We start from the raw sequence: 22,977 nt of genomic DNA, 5'->3' as shown, positions 1-22,977 counted from the left end.
AGATGAGGTTTAGGAATCTGGAGGCCAAGAAGCTTCCCAGGTGACCATGATGCAGTATTAACAGACCACGTATGTAAACCAAGTTTTCAAGGAAACTGAGGTCCAGAGAGGGAAAGGGACTTATCTAAGGCCATACAGCAAGCTAATGGCAAAGCCAAGATGAAGATCCAGGGTTGAGGATAAAGAAGGAAAATTCTGAGCCCGCTGTGACCTACTGGGTCTTATACTAATATCTGGGCAGGGATCAACAAAGGGCCATAGTAACTATTTCCAGCTTTGCAACTACTCAACTCTTCTGTCATAGTGTGAAAGCAGCCACATAGTAAATGCAGGTGTGGTCAATGGGTGTGGCTGTTTTCCAAAAAAACTTTATTTACAAAAGCAGGCAGTGTGCTGGATTTAGCTCAGGGGGTGTAGTTTGGTGACCCCCATCTAGGACTGTGGAAACAAAACCTAGCCCTCCCTTGAGGAGCTAATGGTCTAGTGTTATTACTGACCTTAAGCTGGGTCTAACACTGTTTTCACTGCAGTGGGTTAATAGCACCAATGACCATAAAAAACACCGAGCACATACTATATACACCGAATGCTGCGTTATATCACCACCTCGAATCCGCAACTCTGCAAAGCAGGGATTATGAGTTTCATTTGACACAGAAGGAAACTGAGCTCATATACAAACTCACACGGCTGTAGGACTCTCAAGCCCAAGCTCTTTCCACTATGCCATCCTAGGACTGGGCTGCTGGGTAAGCTGGAAGCTCCCGAAAACAAACATCCTTGGTATTATCCTGAAGATCCCCTCGCTTCTCGGCTTCATGAACCCTGTGGCGGTTCATGGACAGTATTTAATAGTATTCTCACTCTCCCTGGGGGGGTGGGGGGGAAGTTCAGTTCAGTTACCTTACAGTAGTGCTGAAAGGAGACCACTTGGGGTCAAATCCTTACACTGCTACTTCCTAACTATGTCTTTGGGCAAATCACCCAGGGCTTTAGCTTTCTCATCCTTAAAATGGGTATAATAAAATACATACTAAGCACAGAGTCTGGCACACGGTGTTAGCTATTATTATGTGACTATTATCACTACTCCCTGAAGCTTGCTACGAGGGGCTTCTAGACCTTCATGTTCTCGAGGCAGAGAATGGACTCAGAGGCCGGCAGCCTCCCTCGTCTGCTTGTGATTCTTTATTCACAGCTGTATCTTCTAAAAGGGCACGTTTCTATATTTATCACTCTTCTTTGAAAAAGAACTCTAAGTTCCTTACAGGCAGCAGTTTCTTAGACTCTAGATGTTGGGGGATATTCTTGATCTCTGTTTACTGTGAGAGGAATAGCTGTGAGCACGTGCGAGGTCTCTGTGTTAGCTGTCTTTACCAGAGACCACGATGTTCCTGGGAGGCTGGGGCTGGAACGCAGATGCCGCCACCAGGGGCAGCGCTCCCACCAACTGCCGTGGCCATTTGCTCTAAATGATGAAGGTCCTTGGCATTGAGGCAAATAGTTGGTCCTCTACAAAAGGGGGAATCTTTTTTTTTTTTTTCCTTTTGAATAGGTCAGCTATTTCCCCTGCAACCTTCTTTCTGCTCAGTGGATCCTTTCTCCATGGACAAAGGAGTTAAATGTCACCCAAGTTCATACCTAAATTAACATGGGTTTGAAGAGGTCCCTGGGTAGCTCTTAATCTGCCACCAAAAACAGGCCTAAAAGAATACTTATTGCAGCAACCGCTTACAGAGGTGAAAGATGTTAGGTGGGCACCTTGAGGAAATCCAAATAATGAGATGGAACCCTCTGTGTGTTCTGCACCCGCGTGGACACAAAACCAGGGTGGCAGTGGGGTTTGATGGAAAAGGCCCAGGTCTGCAGCTGGAGGCATCCAGGAGGGACCTCCAGCCCTGCCACTCCACTCTGTGTCCACGGACAATGAAGTTAGCCCCTCTGTGCCTCAGTTTCCCTATGTGCACAATGGGGATGCTGCCTACCCCAGTGAAGCCAAGGCCCACAGAGGTCCTGGCACAGAGCCTGGTATGGGACAGAGTCCTACTCCTGTGCTTCTCAAGCATAAATAGCCTCCTTCTCTACCTGGGAATCTTATTTATGTGCAGATTCTGCCCCAGGCCAGCTAGAGCAGTGGAGATTGCAGCCTTCTAACAGCTCCCTGGTGATGCTTATGCCAGCTCCCTGGACCACACGCTGAGGAGCCTGCTAAGAGACTAGAAGCTCCACTTGGGTGGGGGTGGCCGTGTCCTCCCATGGATGGTTCTATTATGTGTCAGAGTGAGTCTGCGGGGGTGCCTCAGCTCGGGTTACCCACCTGTACTCCCTCTGTGTTAGTGGTTGGGGAAGAAGCATACCATATCCACATGGTGGCTCTGGTGACCTCAGAGTGATGTGTTTAACCACTCTGTAGCATTCTGCTTGCCCTCTCAGCAGCAAGTGCCAGGGCATGGTGAGGGGGGTGAGGTGGGAGCGGGACGGGCACTCACACAGGACGGAAGGAGGCTGCCATCCAAAAGAGGTCTGGGCGCCAAGCATCCTTGGGGCTCATGGAAGCAGATGGAGCATTTATGACCCCCTGCCTCTGCTCCCCCCAGAACCGTAAGTCGCTTGGCTGTGCCGAGACACTGTGATGGCAGTAACGTTTCTACCTCTTCTGACTTCTTTGGGTTCACAGAGCGCGGTGTTTTGCAAACCTGACTGCTCATCAGGATTCTCCAGAGTGTAACACATCAAAATAAAAATTCCTGGACCTCAAGTGGGGGTGAGTTTGCCCCCAGAGGACATTTGGCGATGTCTGAAGACATTTTTGGTTTTCCTAACTGGAGTGTGTGGCTAGATCTAGCGGCTGGAACCCAAGGATGCAGTCTCACACCCAACAATGCACAGGACAGCACCCCACAACAGAGAACTATCCAGCTACCATGTTCGGAGGGCTGAGGTTGAGAAACTCTGCCCTGGGTACACTCAACTTGGAACCCAAAAATGTATTTTTACTGAATATTTCAGGGGATTCTAACTGAAAAGCAGTAGAGAGAAATGGATTTGGAAACATACATAGCCCTATGGGACCTCGAGTTCTTTTACCTTTCTATGCCTCGGTTTCTCTATCTCTAAAATAGATTACTGATAATATTATCTTGGGATGCCTGGGTGGCTCAGTCAGTCAAGCGTCTGACTTCGGCTCAGGTCATGATCTTGCTGGTCATGGGTTTGAGTCCGCTGTCGGGCCAGAGCCTGGGGGACTGCTTCGGATTCTGGGTCTCCCTCTGTCTCTCTCTCTGCCCCTCCCCTCCCCCCTCAAAAATAACCAAACATTAAAAAATTTTTTAAAAAAGCCAATAATACACTATGTGTCACACAAGGTTGATGTGGGGTTCATGAGTCAATACAGGCCAAGTGGCTAAAACTGTTGTGGCCTGGGGGGTAAGTGATCAAAACCTAGTGGCCACAGTTGATGTTGTCACTGTTACTACGGACACCCAGGTCTGGAAACCGCAAGATGAGAAGACTTGCAGGCCCGGCCTCAGAGGCCTGTGGACGTGTGCCGGGAGGGCGTGGGCCAGGGGCTGGCAGGGGCCCCGGTGGGCTCACCTGGAAACGGTGGAAATCCTGCGGCTTGAAGTCGTTGGGGGAGCAGCCGCACCAGTCCACGATGTGCTTGTACTGGCACTTACAGCCCAGCTTGCGGTTCCAGTTGGTGATGCGCAGGTTGTTGTCCACCATGGTGTCGCAGTGGGGGCTGTTCTCCAGGACGGTGTGGAAGAAGGACTGCGGGGAGACAGGGACCAGCCTGAGACCTCCTCCAGCCTCCCTCGAGTGGGCTGAGGTGGTGGTGGTGGTGGGGCCTCCCTTCCTCCAGGACCACCTGACTGCGCAGGGACTCCCCTCTCCTGGACACTCATTGGGTCTCTCTGCAAATGGGGTCAGCTGCCAGCTTGGTCCAATTCAGGCTACACAGGATGTTTTGTCCAAGTGGCTTCATTCTGTTTGCAAGTCTAACGCTCTGAGTGTTTCTCTAAACTGTCTTTCCCCAGCAGTCTACAATCGGATTGCAAGACGTTTCCTATTGTTCACGACATCTCTGTCTGCCCGGCAGAGAGGAAAAGTCCCTCAGGTTATGTCAACTCATGGGTACCAGAGGAAACGTGGTGACAATTTTCCAGAAAACCTTGGGCCAAAAGGCCTCCTGCTTTGCAAATAGTCAGATCTGAAACCAAGGGGATTTCTGTCTGAGATATCTAGAGAACAAGGACTGATGCTCTAGAATTTCACCCCTTGGTAAAAGAAGCCAGATTCAGGGATGTTTCAGTCCCAGGCCCCCCTCCTCCTGCCTCAGCCACACAGGTGTGGCTACAACACAGGGAGGGGTGGGGCAGGGCTGCTCGCTGTCCATGGTGCTGAAACAGGCTCCATTAGTTTCTTGTAATCCAATAACTCTTGGCCAACCTCTCCTAGGAATCTGAGAAGGAAGCAATACTGAGAGTGAAGAAAGAGACCAGAGAGACGAGAGAGAGGAGGGGGGAGGAGGGACAGGGAGGGAGGGATGGAGGGAGAGAGGGAGAGAGACAGACAGACAGGCAGACTTCTGTTTGGACACTGTTTTATAACAACCCCAGATACCAGGCAGATAAATTCTCCCTGCTCTCTGCTCCCTAGGGGGAAGATGTTGGGGTACACATGTCTGCCTCTAATAAATTTATAGCTCAGCCTTTAGATTTACTCTAAACTGTTTTCCTAGAGGTGGTCTGGGAGAAGGGAGGGCAAGGTATGGATCCTGGAGTGTTAAGTGCCTGTGTGTGCTGGGGCGGGGTTGAGATAGAGCCAGCATCATGAACGGCATCTTGATTAAAACAACCAGAGCCTCCAAACAGTCCCTTCTCAAGCGGGGGATGGGCAAAATGAGGCTCCACCCACGAACTCCAGCTGCCCTGTGCTGCTAAATGACATATGCCCATGAACCTGGATTTTAAGCTTAAATTGTCTACAAGCCCACAGAGGCACATATTCTCCATCAAACAGTGGGGAGAAGTTCCCAATTACCAATTACCCTATGTCCTTTCATAATGATACAGAAATTCCCCGAAGATAATGGATGAGGAGGTTATCGACATTGAGAGAAAAGGTGATTTTCGCTGAAAAAGGATTAAAAGCTGATTACCTAATGTGTGTGCAGAATAGTAAAACCTGGCCCAGTGATGACAAGCCCATCATCCCTCTGGAGTGACGTGGGCAGTCAACCCTATCAGCTTGGCACTGCTCCAGATGTTGGTGAGGGATGTGGAAACCATCAAATGAGATACGTTGTCTTGTCTGACCTAGACACACAGCCTGAGCCTGAGGCACAGCCAGGAAGAAATGGTAGACCACTCACGAGAGGTGTCATGGGCTCAACAGAAGGGCAACCAGCTCTGGAGTTTCCTGAAGTCAGAAATTAGGAGGAAAGGGAACTGGAGGCCAGAGAGCTGAATCGAGAACCCCCCAGTCAGGTCTGATAAGAAGGCTGCTGGCAACATTCAGAACTGTGTCCACCCCCCCCACCCCCCATTTTCAGATGGAGCTGGCACTGTTTCAGAACAGGCTGCAATTGTACACAACCAGGCTTCTGAAATGGACTGCATGTTTGCATCTCCTCCAAAATCCATAGGTTGAAATCCTAGCCCCACAATGTGATGGTGTTAGGAGGTAGGGGCCTTTGGGAGGTGATTAGGCCAGGAGGGTGGAGCCCTGATGAATGGTATTAGTGCCCTGATAAAAGGGACCCCAGAGAGCTCCCATGCCCCTTCTGGGATTGAGCACAATGAAAACCGTCAGTATGTAATCTGCAACCCAGAAAAGGGCCCTTGCTAGAACCTGACCATTCTGACACCCCAATCTCAGACTTCCAGCCTCCAGAACCATGACAAGTACATTTTTGTCGTTTAAAAGCCACCTAGTCTATTGTATTTTGTTATAGCAGTCTGAACTAAGACACCTTCCCCTCACTGAGGTCTGAAAAGTGGTGACAGGCTCCCTGGAGCTTCCAGAAGCTGTCAGGAAATGTTGAGTCCCAATGGCTGTCAATGCAGGGGCTAGTACAGGTCCAGCAGAAGCCCTGGCTCTTTGTCTTTGAGATCACTGGAATTTCTATTGTGACCGATGAGGCCAACACTAATGTCTATCATGATATGATTAAAAAAATAAAAAAAAAAACCCTCAATATTGAAAAAGGGATTCTTCATGTTGAAAAAGTGGTTATTACATGATTGATGACTGTAGAGGATCTCTCAAAAGTTGATGTGGGTGTGTCCTGAAAGAGCCGGCATATACAGTTGTGAGGGTTACACACTGCACAACCCTAGTGGGACACCATCAACACTGTCCGTCTGAGAGGTTTCAATTTTTTTTTTTTAAGTTTTCTGGAAAATGGCAGTGAAGGGTCTTGTTCTATCAAAATCAGTATATTGTGATGATTTTACGACCAATGGGAGCCAAGTGTCTTAAGGAAGAGCTGCCTTTTCTACTTTGCACAAATATGCTGTGTGGACTGCTAGTGGCCGTGTTGTATGCCTGTCTATTCCATACCAGAGGCCGGCTAAGACAGCAAGGACCCTGGTGGCGGATGCAGTTCTCCAACTTCTTCTGGATGTTTGCAGGACTATGTATTGGACCCAGCATTGCTTTGCAAAACCTTCGGCAAAAATTCAGCATCTGCTTTGTTCCAAAGGCTAGAGCTGGCTCTTGCCTTGCTGAGGAACTTTTCCCTAGACACTCACCTCAGCAGGAAGCAGGGTATAGGAGTAAAATTGCTTCATTTTGGTCACCAGATCATCTGTGGAGAACGTCACATACTCCACAAACTTCCGGTTCAGCAAGAACCAATCCGAGCCTCCATCCACAGCAATGCCCTCTGGGATTCGCCGGTCCCCTAGGCGCCACATGTGGGCGTCACACTCCAGGAAGAGTCGGTCCAGACCCTGTTTTCGGATGAACCTGTGAAAGCCAAAGTAGCCCTTAGCCCAGAGGTGCACAGAATCCAAATGAAATAGCACAGTCATGTCAATAAAAGCATGTATTGACACTTACTGTGTGCCAAGTATTTTTTTTAATGTTTATTTATGTGAGAGAGAGGGAGAGAACAAGTGGGGCAAGAGGCAGAGAGAGAGAGAGGGAGAGAGAGAATCTCAAGCAGGCTCCACGCTGTCAGTACAGAGCCGATGTGGGGCTCGAACTCATAACTGTGAGATCACGAACTGAGCTGAAACTAACAGTCGGACGCTTAACTGACCGAGCTACCCAGGCACTGCTACTGTGTGCCAAGTACTGAGCCAGGGGCTCTGTGTGTAGTTTGCCACTTGATCTACACAAGTGAGACAGGTCCCTATGTCCCCATGAGGTAAGCACTGTCAATATTCCCATTTTATGGGTGAGGATGCTGAAGCTTAGAAGGTTTAGGGGGCTTGCCCACTACAAGTAGATGGCAACAATCAACTGTTATATCCACTTCTTCCCTACGGAACTTTTGAAATCGCCTTTTCGTGCCATGAAAGCCTTAGCACTTTGGTGAATACAGCCTATGGATGCTCATCTTGGAATAATGCTCTTAAAGGTATACCTTAAATATGTAGTATTAAAAATATTACAAAACCCCAGTTATGATGTAATTCATATGGTTTTAGATTCACACAAGAAAGACAGGATTACAAAATATTTTTCAAAACACCAAATTTGTGTGTGTTTCTTTTGTAACACATGAGATAGCAAGCTCTTGTGGCAGGTCTAACAACTGTTGTAATTTTGCAGAAGAGGGGAGCATAAATGATACTTAGAGGTATACGCATCAATCACAGTGATATGAAAATACGTGATTCCTTACAGTTACCGCGAATACTGTTGTGGTTTGTTACCTCCATTTAGCTGGATTTCAATTAGAGTTCAGTGAAAATAAAGATCACTTTCTTCCCAGCCAAAGTTGTGGGCCCCTAGAATTCTATCGGAGGACCCCAGATTAAGAACTCCTGCTCTGGAGTGTATACATATTTGGGATTTGCAAGGTGGGCAGAGCAGAATTGGCACTTCCTGTTTTGTAGATGCAGAAACCAAAGATCAAAGAGCTAGTAAAACGGATGTGTTGGGAAGGTGGGCCAAACTAGAACCAAGCCTTCTGACGTGAACCCTCAGTTCCTTTGCAGTAGGAGACCCACACCTGCTGTGTGCCAGGCACTGTGCTGGCCTGGTGCGGGGAAGGGAGAGGGAAGGATGTTGCTGTTCCTCAGGGTGCTGTCTCACTAGGACCTATAATCTCCTAACTATAGTCTCCTAATCCAGGGGCTGTGCTGCTTCTCCAGCTCATACAACATAAAATCAACCATTTTAAAGCACGTAATTCAATGGCATTAATACATTGACCATGCTGTGCAACTGTCACCCACGTAGTCTCAAAATATTTAAGCACTCCCAAAGGACACCCTATACCCATAAGTAGTCACTCCATGTCTGCCTTCCTTCTAACCCCTAGCAACTATCAATCTGCTTTCTGTATCTATGGATTTACCAACTCTGGACATTTCATACAGATTCACACATACAATATGGGGCCTCTTTGGGTCTGGCTTTCTCTACCAACAATAATGTTTCCAAGGCTTCATCCTGTGTTTCTGTCTACCCAGCATCCACTCCTCATTCTTCTGAGAACCACACCTTGATTTTACTTTGGACAGCCACCTATCTTTAACTCTCACTTAACTTGGGTTTGCGCCCCACCCCCAGCTCCAAGCAGTGGTGACACGACCCAGCCTGGTCAGTCAGAGTATTCCATCTGCCTGGCTGCCATAACTGATTCAGGGATGGGTGAGTAACTCAAGCTAACTCTGAGATTGGGCCCCGGATTTTTGCTGGATCTGCTGGGAAGGAGGGCTCTTCAACGGCAATTTCAGCTGAGAGAATGTAAGCCTAGAGCAGCTGGCAGCCATCCTGTCACCATGAGTACAAAGGCTGTTTGACAGTGGAGGTAACACAGAAAACAGAGAGAGGAAGGGAAAGAGAGAGGGGGAGGGGGGGGAGGGAGGGAGGAAAAGAGAGAGGGAGGGACAGTCTTGATGACTATGCTTGAGACCCTGGATCCCACTGTGCCTGACTCACCCGGACTCCTCAGTAACGTGCTTAGGGCATTTTGAAATGGGATTCTGTCATTTGCCATTGAAAAAGTCTATACATTCCTGAACAACTTAAACTTTTATCACTACCATGATGGATGTGAATCATCTCAGTCCCTAGAGAAAGCAGATAGCCATGGACGTGGCACATATATACCCCTCTTCCACTATGCCAGTCTGCACCTCCATCATGTGTCTTAGAGGCCTTTGAACCTGCATGTCTTCAGATTAGAGTTACCAGTCCCCCACCAGGTAGATGCTATTATCATTAGAACTGACTCTGGATTCCTCCTTTCTGCTTTCCTCACAGTTCCTAGGACAGTGCAAGGCAGTGGCTCGGGAAAGATCTACCGTGATGCCCAGACTTCAGGGTATAAAAGCTGCAGATAGTTCCATTGTGCTGGACGTGCTGAATTCTACAAAGAATCCCTCCCAGTGTGTCCTCCCAAATCCACTAGCATCCACTGGAGGGAAGTGTGTGGAACCTCACTAATAAATCCATATCCCCAGTACTTTCCTCCTGCTTAAGGAGAGAACCTGCCCATAGATACTGGTCACTCACTGAGCATCATGATCAGTAATTCAGCATTCAGTAATCCACTGAATTCTTAGCAAAACTGATGACTGTATTAAAAATGTTGATTACTTCATTTTTTAATATAATTTATTGCCAAGTTAGCTAACATACCATGTGTGCAATGTGCTCTTGGCCTAGGGTGTAGATTCCCATGATGCATCGTTTACATACAACACCCAGTGCTTGTCCCAACCAGTGCCCTCCTCAATGCCCGTCACCCATTTCCCCCTCCCCTCCCACCATCAACCCTCAGTTTGTCCTCTGTATTTAAGAGTCTCTTATGGTTTGCCTCTGTCTCTGTTTGAAAGTATTTTTTCCCCTTCTCTTCCCCCTGTCTTCTGTTAAGTTTCTCAAATTCCACATATGAGCAAAAACATTATGATATCTGTCTTCTCTGACTTCACTTAGCATAATACCCTCCAGTTCCATCCATGTTGTTGCAAATGGCAAGATTTAATTGTTTCTCATTGCTGAGTAGTACTCCATTGTATATATAAACCACATCTTCTTTATGTTGCTGACTTATTCTGCTGAAATGTGCTTTCCATCTACATGGTGGTGCAGCTCTACCAGTAACCAGTTGAGTGACTTTGGAAAGTGATGACCCTGAGTCTTAGTTTCCCTTTTGGTAACATGACTTTGGAAAGTGATGACCAAAGTTGGGCTAGGTCTGGATTGTAATATTAAATGCCTACAGGAGTCAGACGGATAATGGAAGCATCTGAGGCAGGCTGGGTAGAAGACCACAGGGTTGGTGGAGTCAGCAAAGTAGAGAAGGCAGTTTTTGAAAAGCACTCAAATTCATTTAAAAAAAAAAAGGTGCTCTGATTAAATAAAACATATCCCTAGCTTTGAAGCCAGCACATGGGCCATCAGTCATATGGGTTAGGTAATCGTAAGGTACTTCCCAGCTGTGACATTCTCTAAGTCACTCTGTTATATCCAGGAAGAGGGGGTGGGGCAGGCATTCCAGACAGATACATGGGATCCCAGAGAAGGCTGACAAATTTTCCACAGACACACAGAGGATACAAGCCAACCAGAAGACCCAGGTATCCCTCCCAGGTATCCTTCCTAACACGTTTCCAAGTGCAAATCCACGCTGTCAGCAAAGCCACGTTCTCTCTGGGAGTCACTCGAAGGTTTTCCAATATACTTATCGTATCACTCCACTGACACAAAACTCGGCTCTAACTGGGTCCATTAAAGGAAGCGCCTGAGTTTAGGAAAATAAAATCCTACCTCAGCTCTGTCTGGTGCTAATTATATAATAATATTAAATTGCAGACACTTAACCCTGCTTAAACCTTTGAATTTTAGGTAACTTCCACGAGAACTTATGTGGTAGCCAAGACTAACTCACCCAGAGAAAGAAAGAAACAAAATTCAGGTGTTGAGGACATGCAAAAGTTTTCTTTCCATAGGCCAGCCTTTTAATTTTGTGTTCCATTATGTGGGAGAATAGCATCGTCTTGCAATTTTAATGTGATGTCCCAGACCATAATATCAAAATACAATATTTATGCAGTAATCTCCAAAATGAAATATTCATGGGGTGGGAGATTGGTTGCTATATTTACTTGCATTTGAAAACTGATAAGCTGCAAATGCATGCTTTGGTTAATTATGAGTAAATAGAGACAAACAATCCCCCCAGGTCTCAGTTCCTGGGTTAAGAGGGGCATCTGGACTGGGATAAAGCAGCAGAGGCCCAGAGTCTGGGTATTTAGCAGGGGAAAGGAATCAACTGCTTGGACAGTGATTTGCATTCTGTTTTCTACCCTATGCATTTGCCATCTCTTAAAAAAGGGAATGGCTGGAAATCAAGGTAAGTAGGCAAATACCTGGGTGTGCCTTTTCATAAATGTTGGTTCAGCAGTCGAGGGTGTGTGATTCTCTAGCTGAGGGGTGGAGACTAGATTTATTTAAGCACTGGGCCAAACACACAGAAGATGACCAAAGACACTCTCTTATATTTAGTTTCATTTCCAGATGATTTGATTATGTGAGGGCAACCGAGTCAACAGGTGGAATTCAGAGCAGACAAAAAAAGGATCTGGGTACTAATGATGACTCTATCTTCGCAGATGGGGAGATATGGGGTTGGCTTGACTCTCTGGAATGCCAGTTTCCTCATCTGGAAGATGAGTTCCATGACACCTGTGCTGACACCCTCCTGAATCAGCTGTGAAAGGCTGACAAATGAGGTTTACAAAGGTCCTTGCTAAGTATTCAGTAAGCACTATTCATTCCAGCAATGGATTGAGCCAGTCATTACACAGTGAACCATTCTTACATAGCAATTTTACCCTCCCAGAATCCCTCACATCTGTGACCACCATTTCATGCTTTATTTTTCTCCATAGAACTTAAAAATTTGTACCACTGTATACAAGGTATTTATTTAGCTTACTGTCTCCTTACTAGATGTAAGTCCCAAGAAGGCAGAGAGTTTTTTGCCTGTTTTTGTTCAAAGCTGTATCCTTAGTACCTAGACTAGTACCTATCATACAGTTGGTGCTCAATAAGTATTTATTGAGCCAATGAATAAAGGGAGGAGTAAAAGCCATGAAATTGTTCAATAAGGAAGTAGCAGCCCTTAACCAGGTATCTGATTCTTCTAACAAACATTTGAGACACAAAGGAACTCAATCCAAGAAGGTTAAGGGCGTTCCCCAAAGTCACACAGCTAACAGTCCTGGACTCGAATCCAGGTCTGGATGAATCCATGCAAGCTCTTAACTGCTCTGTCCTGATTGCCAGGGTCCTTGTAAAAGGATCCAAAGGGAGGATCTGAGAATTTTCACTACCTCAAAAAGACCCGGTGCTGAAATGAGAAAACTGACAGAAAAGGGTTCATTGTTGGTCTTGGAAGAGCTCCCTGCCAGACGTCACAAAGACTTCTGTCTTCAGAACAGACTACCTGAGGGCAAACATGGAATCAACTGCATTTGGTTTTACCTCCCAGGATTTCAGGGAGGGGTGGTTTGCCTTCCAGGGACTTTCTCTACTGGCACAATATGGAACATATTGTGTTATATTTAGTCATAACTAAATGGATTCTACTGAGATGTCATAGGGACCAAGTTCTACTCAGCTGAGCATCAAAGGAAATTGGATGGAAGGGGACAGGGGTCCTCATTCTCATCTGTGTGTGAAAAGGTCAGTTAAGAAACCTTCTGTAGCCTTTGAACATGATCTCAGAAAAGGCAGACAATGAAGGTCTCTTAATTCAGTTAATTCCCTGGCTACAGTCTTGGCATATTCATTGAGTGTGGAATTATTCCAGAACTGTCTCGTCCTATAATGAGTTTGAAAAGGAAGAACTCTGCTCCTCAGATTTTACAGCGTGTCTGAGTAAGAAGGAATCTTAGCAATCAGTTAATATAATTAATTCTATAGATTGAAAAAAAAAAAAACCCAACACACTGAGAGGATGTATGATTCAAAGACATCCAAAGTCACATAGCCTAGGAAAAAAATCTCCCCTTCTTCTCTTTTCCTGTCCAGTGATCTGTCACTGAATCCAGATTACTCCTTTAGCCTAAATACAACCTAAGCATTTTAGTTAAAAAATAAAGTCATGTAACAAAGCACGAAAGCCCACAGTGTATGAACTCAGCCAGCTATGTGAATGTGCTGACACGTAAGAGCTGTATAATGCAGGGGCCAAGCTTTGGACTACACAATTCACGTGCTGGGTAGGCCACCAACCTTGGACGACCTGAACACGTAACTTCACATGGAAAATGGTGATGATAATAACGCTTCAGAGGGCTAGTGCAAAAGTTTAAATGAGATTATACATAGAAACGGCTTAGGGTAGTGCTCAACACACTGTAAGTGCTCCATAAATATTCACCAAGATGCTTAATATTTTTCCTTCATCAAGCTACAAATTTAAATTTTCTATCTCTCCTCTTCTCTCTCCTGTGATTTGGTAGACAGGAATGGGCAGGGCACCTCCAGAACTAATTACACACCTCTATGTCCAGAAAAGCAATGATATTTCAGCACCAAGGACAGAAGCCCAGAGCCCCACACAAACCGTGAACTTCATTTCCTGTGATTATTTTAATAAGCAATGCCCATGGTTGTGGTAGTGGAGGTGACAAGGGTCATGGGCACCTTTCTAATTCTGTCCGAGCAGTATGAATACATCATCTTTTCATGCTACCAGTCAGCAAGGATTCAGCTCATTGGGACCTAGTCTGGCAGCTCCACAGGGACCCTACTGGCTGTTTCTTTCAGGCCCAGGCTGGATTGTCCCCTTTCCTGACCTAGGCTGGGGTCAACTGTTATGCCTCTACTCTGAAGTACCTGGAAGAACAGGGGGCTTGGAGCATTCACTCGTTCAGCAGCTCCAGATAGCATCTTCACTACCCCAGGTCTGTGTGCTGAGAATCTGGTTGTGAACAAGATGGACATCATCCCTACCCTTCTCCATCTTCCAGGGAGAGACATAAAAAATAGAATAACATCTACCATTTATTGAGCACCTGCTACTTTCCAGATCCCATTCCTCACACTAAATCCATATTCTCTCATTTAGTCTTTACTACAACCCTATGAAGGTTCATTTTACAAATGAAGGAACAGAGACACGGAGAGGCTAAGTAATTTCCCCAGAGCCATACAGCTGGTTAGTGCCAAGGGTGCGATTCTAACCTTAGCCGTCAGGCTCTGGATCCCACACTTTTAGCCACTGAGCTATAATCCTGCTCTTAATAACTAAGTAAGTAGACACAAAGAGCCACAAAACACATTAATATGTAATTAGATGTTTGTAATAAGTGCTATATAGAAAAACTCAAGGGCGCAGTGGCAGAAAATAAAGAGACAGAGACGTCATTAGTGAAGATTGTTGGGGAAGGGCTTCACTGACGAGGTGGCATTGAAGCTTCACGTCAAGGATGAGGAGGAATCAGTCATCTGAAGATCTGGAGGCAAGAGCTTTACTGGGGACCAAAACAGCATGTGCAAGAACTCAAATGAATGGAAAGAAGTCAAGGTGGCTGGAGTGAGAGCCTTGCTGACACATCTGAGCAGGTCAACTGCGAGAGAGGCAGACCCTACCTGATTGGTGGGGGGAATGCATCATCTACCTGGATATGGCAGGAAGCCCCACAGTGAACATGCTGAGGGAATCAGCGTGATACAGAGGCTAGGACTACAGACCCTGGGGCCAGATTTCCTGGGTTCTAGTCAGCCTCCCCACTTATAATCTGTGTGTTTAACTTAGCTAGCCTCTGGGCTCCCATCTGAAAACTGAGCCTGATAGCACTGCATTTCCATCATGGGGTAGTTTTGAGACTTGCAAGAAATAACCTCACTAAGGCATTTAGGACAGTCCCCGGCACACAGGAAACCCTTCACATGTGACTGTTACTACTGCCTTGTGCGAAGAAAGTGGACTTGTGTTTGGTATCCAAGGGTGGGAGAAAAAAGAAGACTGAGAAGAGATGCCAAGTCAGGGGCCCAAATCCTGGGACCCAGAATCCCCTGACTTGGTAGCCATATGGTCTTCATGGTGCTTGGTGCCCAATCAGCTTCTACTTCCAAGAGGCTAAAGGTCCACTGAAGGCTAAGTGGTTTTCCACAATTTTTCACACATTTTAAAAAACAGTGTTTACAGCCTTTTGTTCTGTTTATAAATGTAATGCACGTCCTTCATGGAAAACTTAGAACAGAAAGAGAAAGCAAAGAAAAAAAAAACCAAAGTCCACCTCTCAGAGATGACACCCTGAACATACTTTTGTCCTAGTCTTTTGTCTAACTTCAATGTATATTGTTTTGGAAAAAGAAAAGTTCCCAAGTTGACCTCAAAACGCATGTGGGGACCAAGAAAGGAGATGCATACACAGCTTTGTGTGGGTGCTGGTGCAACGCAAAGCTTTATTTTGACATGCCTGCTATAATTGGATTAAATACAGTGAACATGCAAACAGTGATAAATGCACTGGTTGGGTTTAAGAAAAGCAAAGGGGAAATGCAATCTGCTTTCCCCATTGGAAATGAGATATTAATTATCTCCTCACATCAATCATGGTGCTATAAGACAGCTGGGGAGAGAGCCCATCTCTTGATAAGCAAGTTGGCACCAAAGGGCCTCCTGAGCACAGATTTGCTTGGAGGAGGTTCCTGGCCAGGCTCTCAATGGATTTGCCAACTATTGGCTAAACAGTTGCCTGTTTATACATCAAGGGAGGTGTGGGTCTGAAGATGAGTTCAATGTCAGAGAGAAAGGGCTGCTGAAGCTGCCTGGCTGTCATTCTGGTGCCCAGTCGGGGGGAGTGCTGTTTAGAGCAGGTGGGGTCCAGACCTGACAGCTGGAAGAAACTTGCTGATGTCACTTCCAACCTCAGGGCTGGGACCCCTCCTGGTTTCCTACTGGTCTAGCCTTCTTACCCGTCAAATGCTAGTTTCCATAAGAATTGGAGGAGTGCTTGCAAAATGTTAATCATATGTATGCCATTTTCAAGATTCTTCTCCATCATCACTGTCACTAAGTTGACACGCCCAACTAATTGTTCCAAGAGTTTATCCCTATATTCTCCCATTGAATTCTTCTAACAACTCTGACACACAGGTGCTTGATGTCACTCAGCCAAGGTCATACACCTAGAATCCAGAGTGTGGATTCCTACCTGCTGTGCCAAGTGCTTTATGTATAGCACTTACAGGAAAGCTCCCTTAATAATTTTCTCTAAATCAACCTTGAATAGCTTCAACGGTGTTTTTGTTTTTTTTTAAACTGAGTCTTATTCTCAGCATAACTTCTATGAAACCATGGGGCAGACGGCTAATTCTATCAATTGTTGTTGATACACTTGCGATCAGTACCTAGCTTTCCCAGCACTCCTGTCTGTGAAGTACCTGAATCCACCTCTCACGCTACGGGTGGATGGGGAACACACTTTGGGAGACGCCGACTCTAGAAAGGAGGGGAAGAACCTGATCTTTTCCTCTCCTGATCATTTCAACAATACTTCTGCTTAAAGTTAGCAGGATTCTGCTCTTTCAGTTGTACGCCCCAAAGGCAAAACTGCAGGTCCTGTCAGATGTGGTCATGAATCACGGCGTGATAAAATCAGGCCTTAAAAGCCAGACCGAGCCATGTTCCAGTCCCAGCTCTGTGGTCTGCTCGCTGTGAAACCTTAAGCAAGTAAAATCAACTCTGTAAGCCTCAGCTGTACTCATCTCGAAGATCTCACTTGCCAAGTGAGGTGGGAATGACACAACACACCAGAAAGTGCGTGGTTCAGGGCCTTCCCAGGGTCAGGGAGGACACTCCGTCCTCCACAATGCCCATCTCCCTATTCACATTTTATAAAGATGAGGAAACAGAGGCTTGGAGAGTCAAAGCCATCTGTTGAAGTCCTATGGCCATCACATGAGCAAGCCAGCATTTCAACACAGGTGCCAGGCCTCCAATGTTCATGTACCTGCCCCTGTACCACAATGTGTCCCTGGGCTCAGCATGGGGGCCTGTGGACCTTGGATCAGCAAGAGAGCTCAGATGGACTGAGGCAGACAAAGTGTCAGAGGAAACCCTATTCTGGCTGGTGGAAAGGATCTTCCCTTTCTAGCCCCTATCAGACCACCCCCCCAGCCGCCGGCCCCCCGCAACAATCGGGTTGCAGACATTTGGTAAACTTCTCCAATGCTCCCTGAACAGAAGCCAGGAGTTCCAGGGTAACTGCAAGGACCTATTTAGTCTGCAAGGACATATTTAGTCCCTCAGTGAGCTTTAGGACACCTGCTTCTGCTCACCCTACAGAGGCTAACTGGGAAAACAGTAACTGTGCTGCGTGCCTTTCGTTGCATCGACTTTATTTTTGGAGGAAAGCAAGGAGAAATGGTGAACACAACACTCCCCTTCATTTAATTACAGGAACAGTCAGGACCAATTTGGCAGCTATTAAAATATTAGTTTGCCTTTATGCCATCCCTGTGGAGCAGGAGCTGGGAATCCACACTGGCTGCCAAGGGCTGAAGATGGGGACAGAAGGTCAACACTGCTATTAGGAGCCACGTGGAACTAAATACCGAGGCACCCTGTGGCCTATTTTGTATCTTACTGCTTGTTTTTGGTCCCTCCACATCGTTTGATCTTTTAAACTCTTTGCCTTTGTCACAATGTCTTTTATAAGGGCTGGTCCAGGAGCAGAGAGCATCAGAAGGAGACGTGCCTTCGGAGACCATCTTATTCATCCACTTTTCTTTTTTCAAAGGGAGAAAGTGAAGCCCAGAGAAGCAGAGTCGCTGCCTGAAAGCCACCCAGCATCCTGGAGGATGCTGGAGGAAAGCAGGCCCAGAATACAGACAGGCTGCATCATACAAGGGTTATGAGCTTGGGCTCTGGGGACACAGGCACCTGGGCCGGAGTCCTAGCACTGCTGTAACTATGTAGGCTTCACCAAATTACTTCACCTGAGTCTCAGTTTCCCCGTCTCTAAAACGAAGCTACTAAGTCACCATTGGAGCCAGAAAATCCAACAACACAAAGGAAAATAGAACTAAACAAGGGAGTCAAAAAGTATACACTTCCAGGTGTGAAATAAATACATGCTGGGGGGAGGTGATGTATAGCCAATAATACTGTATTGTGTATTTGGAAGTTGCTCAGAGAGTAAATCTTAGATGTTCTCATCAACAAGAAAAAAAATGTAACCATGTGGGGTGACAGATGTCAACTAGACTTAGTATGATCATTTTGCAATATATACAAATAACGAATCATTAGGTCATACACCTGAAACTAACATAATGTTATATGTCAATTACATCTCAATTAAAAAAATAAAAAGATCCCCCTCAGTGAACTACTTGGCTATTTAATGTGTTTATTTTACTTTAACCCGCTCCAGGAATAGTAAATAATTAAATGCCCCCCCCCCCAATAAAAAGGAAAAGAAAAGAACGGAGTCTAGGTGTGATTAAAGCATTTGAACTGCTTGATTTAGCCATATCTGAAGTCAGAGATCAAGGTTTTCCTTCCATTAACTTCCTTTACCCACTTAGTCTAGTTTAAGCTGGGTTTCTGTCATCTGCCACCAAGGGTCCTTTATAACACATCACCCGTGCAGGGTCTGAAGCCTAGCCATGCCCAGCTCTGTGCGATGGGGAGGGGACAACAGAAGACGCACAGTGGCTAGGGTTACTCATCAGCAGGTGAGGCCCCAGCTGACAGAGAGGAGAGGGTGGCAGGTAATGGCTCATTTTACTATGAAATTAATACTGCATTACTGCCCTTCATTCATTCAAGTAAGAGAAAACCAGCCAAGGGCTCATTCCTGGGTAGTGGAATGTGGGAGCTTTTCTGTTCGGAGATCCTTGGGTTTTAGTTTTAGCAGGAAGTGCCAACAACATCTTAGCCGGAAACTTTATGTTGTTCTGTGCCATGTGGGTATTACCTGTCAGCTACTGATGCACATCCACCAGACAGGTATTCACACACCCAGCGGGGTAACTCTGGCCCAAACACCATCTATTTATTTCTCCCACCACAATATTTTCATCCTACACTTATCATAGCCATGACATCACCATCATCATCACCACCATCACATAGGGCATCTATATGGTGGATGCTTTATATGCAGCATCTCATTTAATCCTCTCAACCCCAAGAGTGTAGGTCTATTGTTATTTCCACTATAAAGGTAAGGGAACAGGCTCAGAGAGGTTAAGACACCTGTCCAATGCAACATAGCTAGGACATGGCAGAGCAGGACTCTGATCCAGGAAGTACAACCTCAAGGCCCACGCTTTTAACCTCTGTGCTACATACCCAGTCCCAAGCACTGGGCCTAGAAATAGCGGACAGAGAATAAATACCAACTAGGAAGGAATAATAATACCAGGGTGGATAATAATTCAGACACAAGTCTATCAAATTACAATGGGCTCCTTTCTGATGAAACAACTTTGCACAAAACACATATTACAAGGTTACCTGGAGGTAACCTAAGGGCCTAGACACTAACACCTGGGCCAGTTTTGATAACTAACACCTGAATGGAATCTTGTTCAGCTCTACCTTGCTCCCATGGGCTTTGGGGTCAGAGAACTGGGTTCAAATTCTAACACTTACCAGTTGTGTAACCTTGGGAAAATCATTTAGACTCCCCAAAACCCCTTTTGTCTCCTGACAAATGGGGATAATGATTCTTATTTTGCATTGAGGGGCCCTAAGAATGAAATTGGATCCCACAGGGAAAAGGTCAGTGGAGCAAGGGCACTTATTAGGAACACATCACACAGTGGCTGTAATTCTTGATCTACCCAGGCCTCTCTCCCTTTAGCGGTGGGAACATGCTCACGCTAATCTGTAAATCATGCTGATTTACAGAGCATCCTCAAGTCTGGGGGCTCCTTCTAAATGTAAAAAATGCAGGCTGTCAGTAGGATGGGAACAAGCTATAAACAGCTGGATGAAATCAGAGTTAGAATTTAGGCAATGACACAACAAAGGATTCTGGGGTTACATCTGGAGAGCTCAGGAGATGGAGCTCAAGGCTACCTTCTGGTCCCCGCCCCCCCGCCGTAGGTAACTCGGTAAACTGAGTTACAGAGCCAGCCAGAGGGCAGGTCAGTCAGCAGTTGCACAGAATGCCTGAAGCAGACTACAAACTGAAATGCCAGTGGGGGCCAGGTAGGGAAGGGGCACAGGAGAGGACAGGAGAACACGGGCTTTGTCTATGACCCAGGTGATAGCCTCCAAGGAGAAACCTGAGGCCCAGAGTCAGTGGACCTTTGGATCTTTTAAGATGAGCTGGATGTGCCTGGGAAACATTGCTATTTTTAAATGGGGCTATTCATTTTCAAATGGAGCACTTGAACTAAAACAAAACAAAACCAACACAAGAGCCAAACCAAAGAAAACACATTAACGAGCTAAAATTATCCCATGTGCTGCCAGGTTATGGTCTGAGTTCAAAGCTAGAAAAAGCTGCCAGCATGTCAGTGATCTGGGCTGGTTTTTTTTTAATGGTGTTTGCCATCAGGACGGTGAGGCCTATCATGTGATCTCCCCTAAAGGGGGCGCTTGAGACTGAATCCCTCGTAGCTGATCTCTGGCCACAGAGATATTGACTCTGCTGAAAGTGGGACTGCAGCATGCTATTTGTGGATCCAGATTGGGCTTCTTGGTGCCTTGAATCCCCGCCAATGTCTTGGGCAGCAAGAGTGAGGCACTGGTGAGGGCAAAGGATGGGAATCAGGATATATGAGCTCAACTCCATGCTGGAATGAGACTCTTTTTCACCAGGAAGTAAGTTCCATGAGAATGAGGATTTTGTCTTGTTCAGCTCTAGAAGGGTGCCTGGCACATGCTTGGCACTGGGTGAGTGTTTGCTGAATGGCTGACCCAATGAATGATCTGGGGCCATCACTTAAATTATGGGGCTCAGTCATCCCACCAATAAAGTGGGAATGAACAATGGCTGCCCTACTTACCTCAAAGTGTTGCCATAATGAGATAATGGACCCAGGAAAGTGCTCAGTGTGTGTGTGTGTGGGGGGGTGCGTAAAGGGCTATTACGAGAAGAGATGTATTTACTATTATCCCTGTCCTTGGCTGACGGGAAAGACCGCTGCAGACCCGACATGGAAGGGGCAGGGGCCCACCCGAGCCATGCCTTCCTCCTGTCCTCTACTTTCCTCTAGGCTAGCCTCAAAGGAAGCCCCAAAGTGATCACTCAGATTTTCATTTCCATTTTGCACATGGGTAGGGGGAGGATGTGCTACCTTGCATTGTCCCGGCCGTGTGACTTCAGGAAATTCATATCTCGGTATCGGGAGAGAAATGCCACCAGCTGGTCATTCGTCCTGTGGAAACAAACCAAGAGGAAGGTCAGGGTCCTCCAGAGACCATGGACACTTTCTGAGTCTTGGCTTCCTTCGTGGTCACAGAAATAAGGTCCATACAGGCTAATAAAGCATCTTCTTTCATGGGTCACCACCCTAGGCTTACCACACTACATTAAAAGGGGAAATTGGCGTGTTTGTATCCTACCTATCCTATAGCCTGTACACTCTTTGAGTATAAGCATACTACCTTAGCTGTTCTGGAATCTCCAGTGCTCAGCACTGGGCGTGGCAAACAGTAAGTCATTAGTGTGTAGCTCAATGCGATACACAGCAATCTCAGGGTCTTTGCACGTGCTGTCCTTGGGAAATTCTGCCTTGTATCTTTCCAGGTCTGGCTTGCTGTTATCATCCAGGTCTCCTTTCAAATGTAACCTCTTCAGAGACGCCTTTTCTGGCCACCCAACCTAATGTGGCATCAGCCTCCCCCACCCCCATCTTTATCATAACCCTTTATTTCCATTACTATTTTATTGTCACCTGCAAATGTTAAACTTGTTTATGTTATGATGTAAGCTCCATCAGGACAGAACCTAGTGGGACTTGCTCCTCACTAGCACATGGTAGGAGCTACATTAATGGTTGCTGGATGAATGAATACTAAGTCCTTGAATAACCAGTGGGCTACCAATTGAGAGAGCTTTAAAAAATATGAACTGCGATCGAAACAGATGACGTCGTTCCTAGTATTGTTATCCCAAATTTATCGCCATCAATCTCGGTGCAGGCAGTGTAGTCACAGCTAATCAGCTTGTGCATACAGCTGTGACAGTATTTTAAAAGGCAGTCACACGGGTCTCCATCTGCCAGAAATGCAGTCGCCTCTTCTGCTGAATAAACCCAAACAGGTAAATGGTGCTGAAGTGATAGCTCCTTTATCATCTGCTCTGCTCAGGAATTTTTACTTAGAAGGAAAGGGTTAACCATTGTTTCAAAGTGGGAGACGAGATGGAGGCGGTGGAAAGGAAGGACACTCGTGGAACCGAAAGGAGGCTCTCAGAACTTTGGGGGGCAGGTAGGTGCCTTAGAAAGCAATGCCTGGGCTCTAGAAGCAGAAAGGTCTAGAGGCAGATCCCAGCTCTACTCCTGACCCAAGGGTGAGTGATTTAACATCTGGGTGGTAGGCTTCTCTGAACCCCCATGACTGCCCAGCAGACAGTAGGCTCTCAGTACATATATAACGAATGGAAAGCTGGGAATATTTAAAGGGCATATAGTAGGTGCGCAATAAATGCAAAGTGCTTTGCTCCTTCCACCTGCCACCATCTGGTCTAAGCAGCCCCCACGCGTCACTCCTCTTCATTTCCCTGCAACTCCCTGCAGCCGCACCACTGCAAGCCCCTATTCAGTGATTGGATGACGCATGCTGACCAACTCATAATTCCAGTGGAGGGG

The 22,977-nt window shown here is 46.3% G+C and overlaps 1 protein-coding gene across 2 annotated transcripts in view; it reads right to left on the bottom strand.

The window, feature by feature from the left end:
- Nucleotides 1-22,977, bottom strand: part of XYLT1 (xylosyltransferase 1) — a 306,010-nt gene that overhangs the window by 20,660 nt on the left and 262,373 nt on the right. For both annotated transcript variants that reach the window (XM_053894433.1, XM_053894434.1), the window contains exons 6-8: nucleotides 21,463-21,543; nucleotides 6,756-6,972; nucleotides 3,595-3,771 (exon numbers count right to left, since the gene is read on the bottom strand). In XM_053894433.1, coding sequence (XP_053750408.1) covers nucleotides 3,595-3,771; nucleotides 6,756-6,972; nucleotides 21,463-21,543 — 475 coding nt within the window. The remainder of the gene's footprint in view (nucleotides 1-3,594; nucleotides 3,772-6,755; nucleotides 6,973-21,462; nucleotides 21,544-22,977) is intronic.

Source organism: Panthera pardus, unplaced genomic scaffold, assembly GCF_024362965.1.
Source record: "Panthera pardus isolate Hobbes unplaced genomic scaffold, ASM2436296v1 HiC_scaffold_5, whole genome shotgun sequence".
Classification (NCBI taxonomy): domain Eukaryota; kingdom Metazoa; phylum Chordata; class Mammalia; order Carnivora; family Felidae; genus Panthera; species Panthera pardus.
This window is presented reverse-complemented; position numbering and strand designations above follow the sequence as displayed.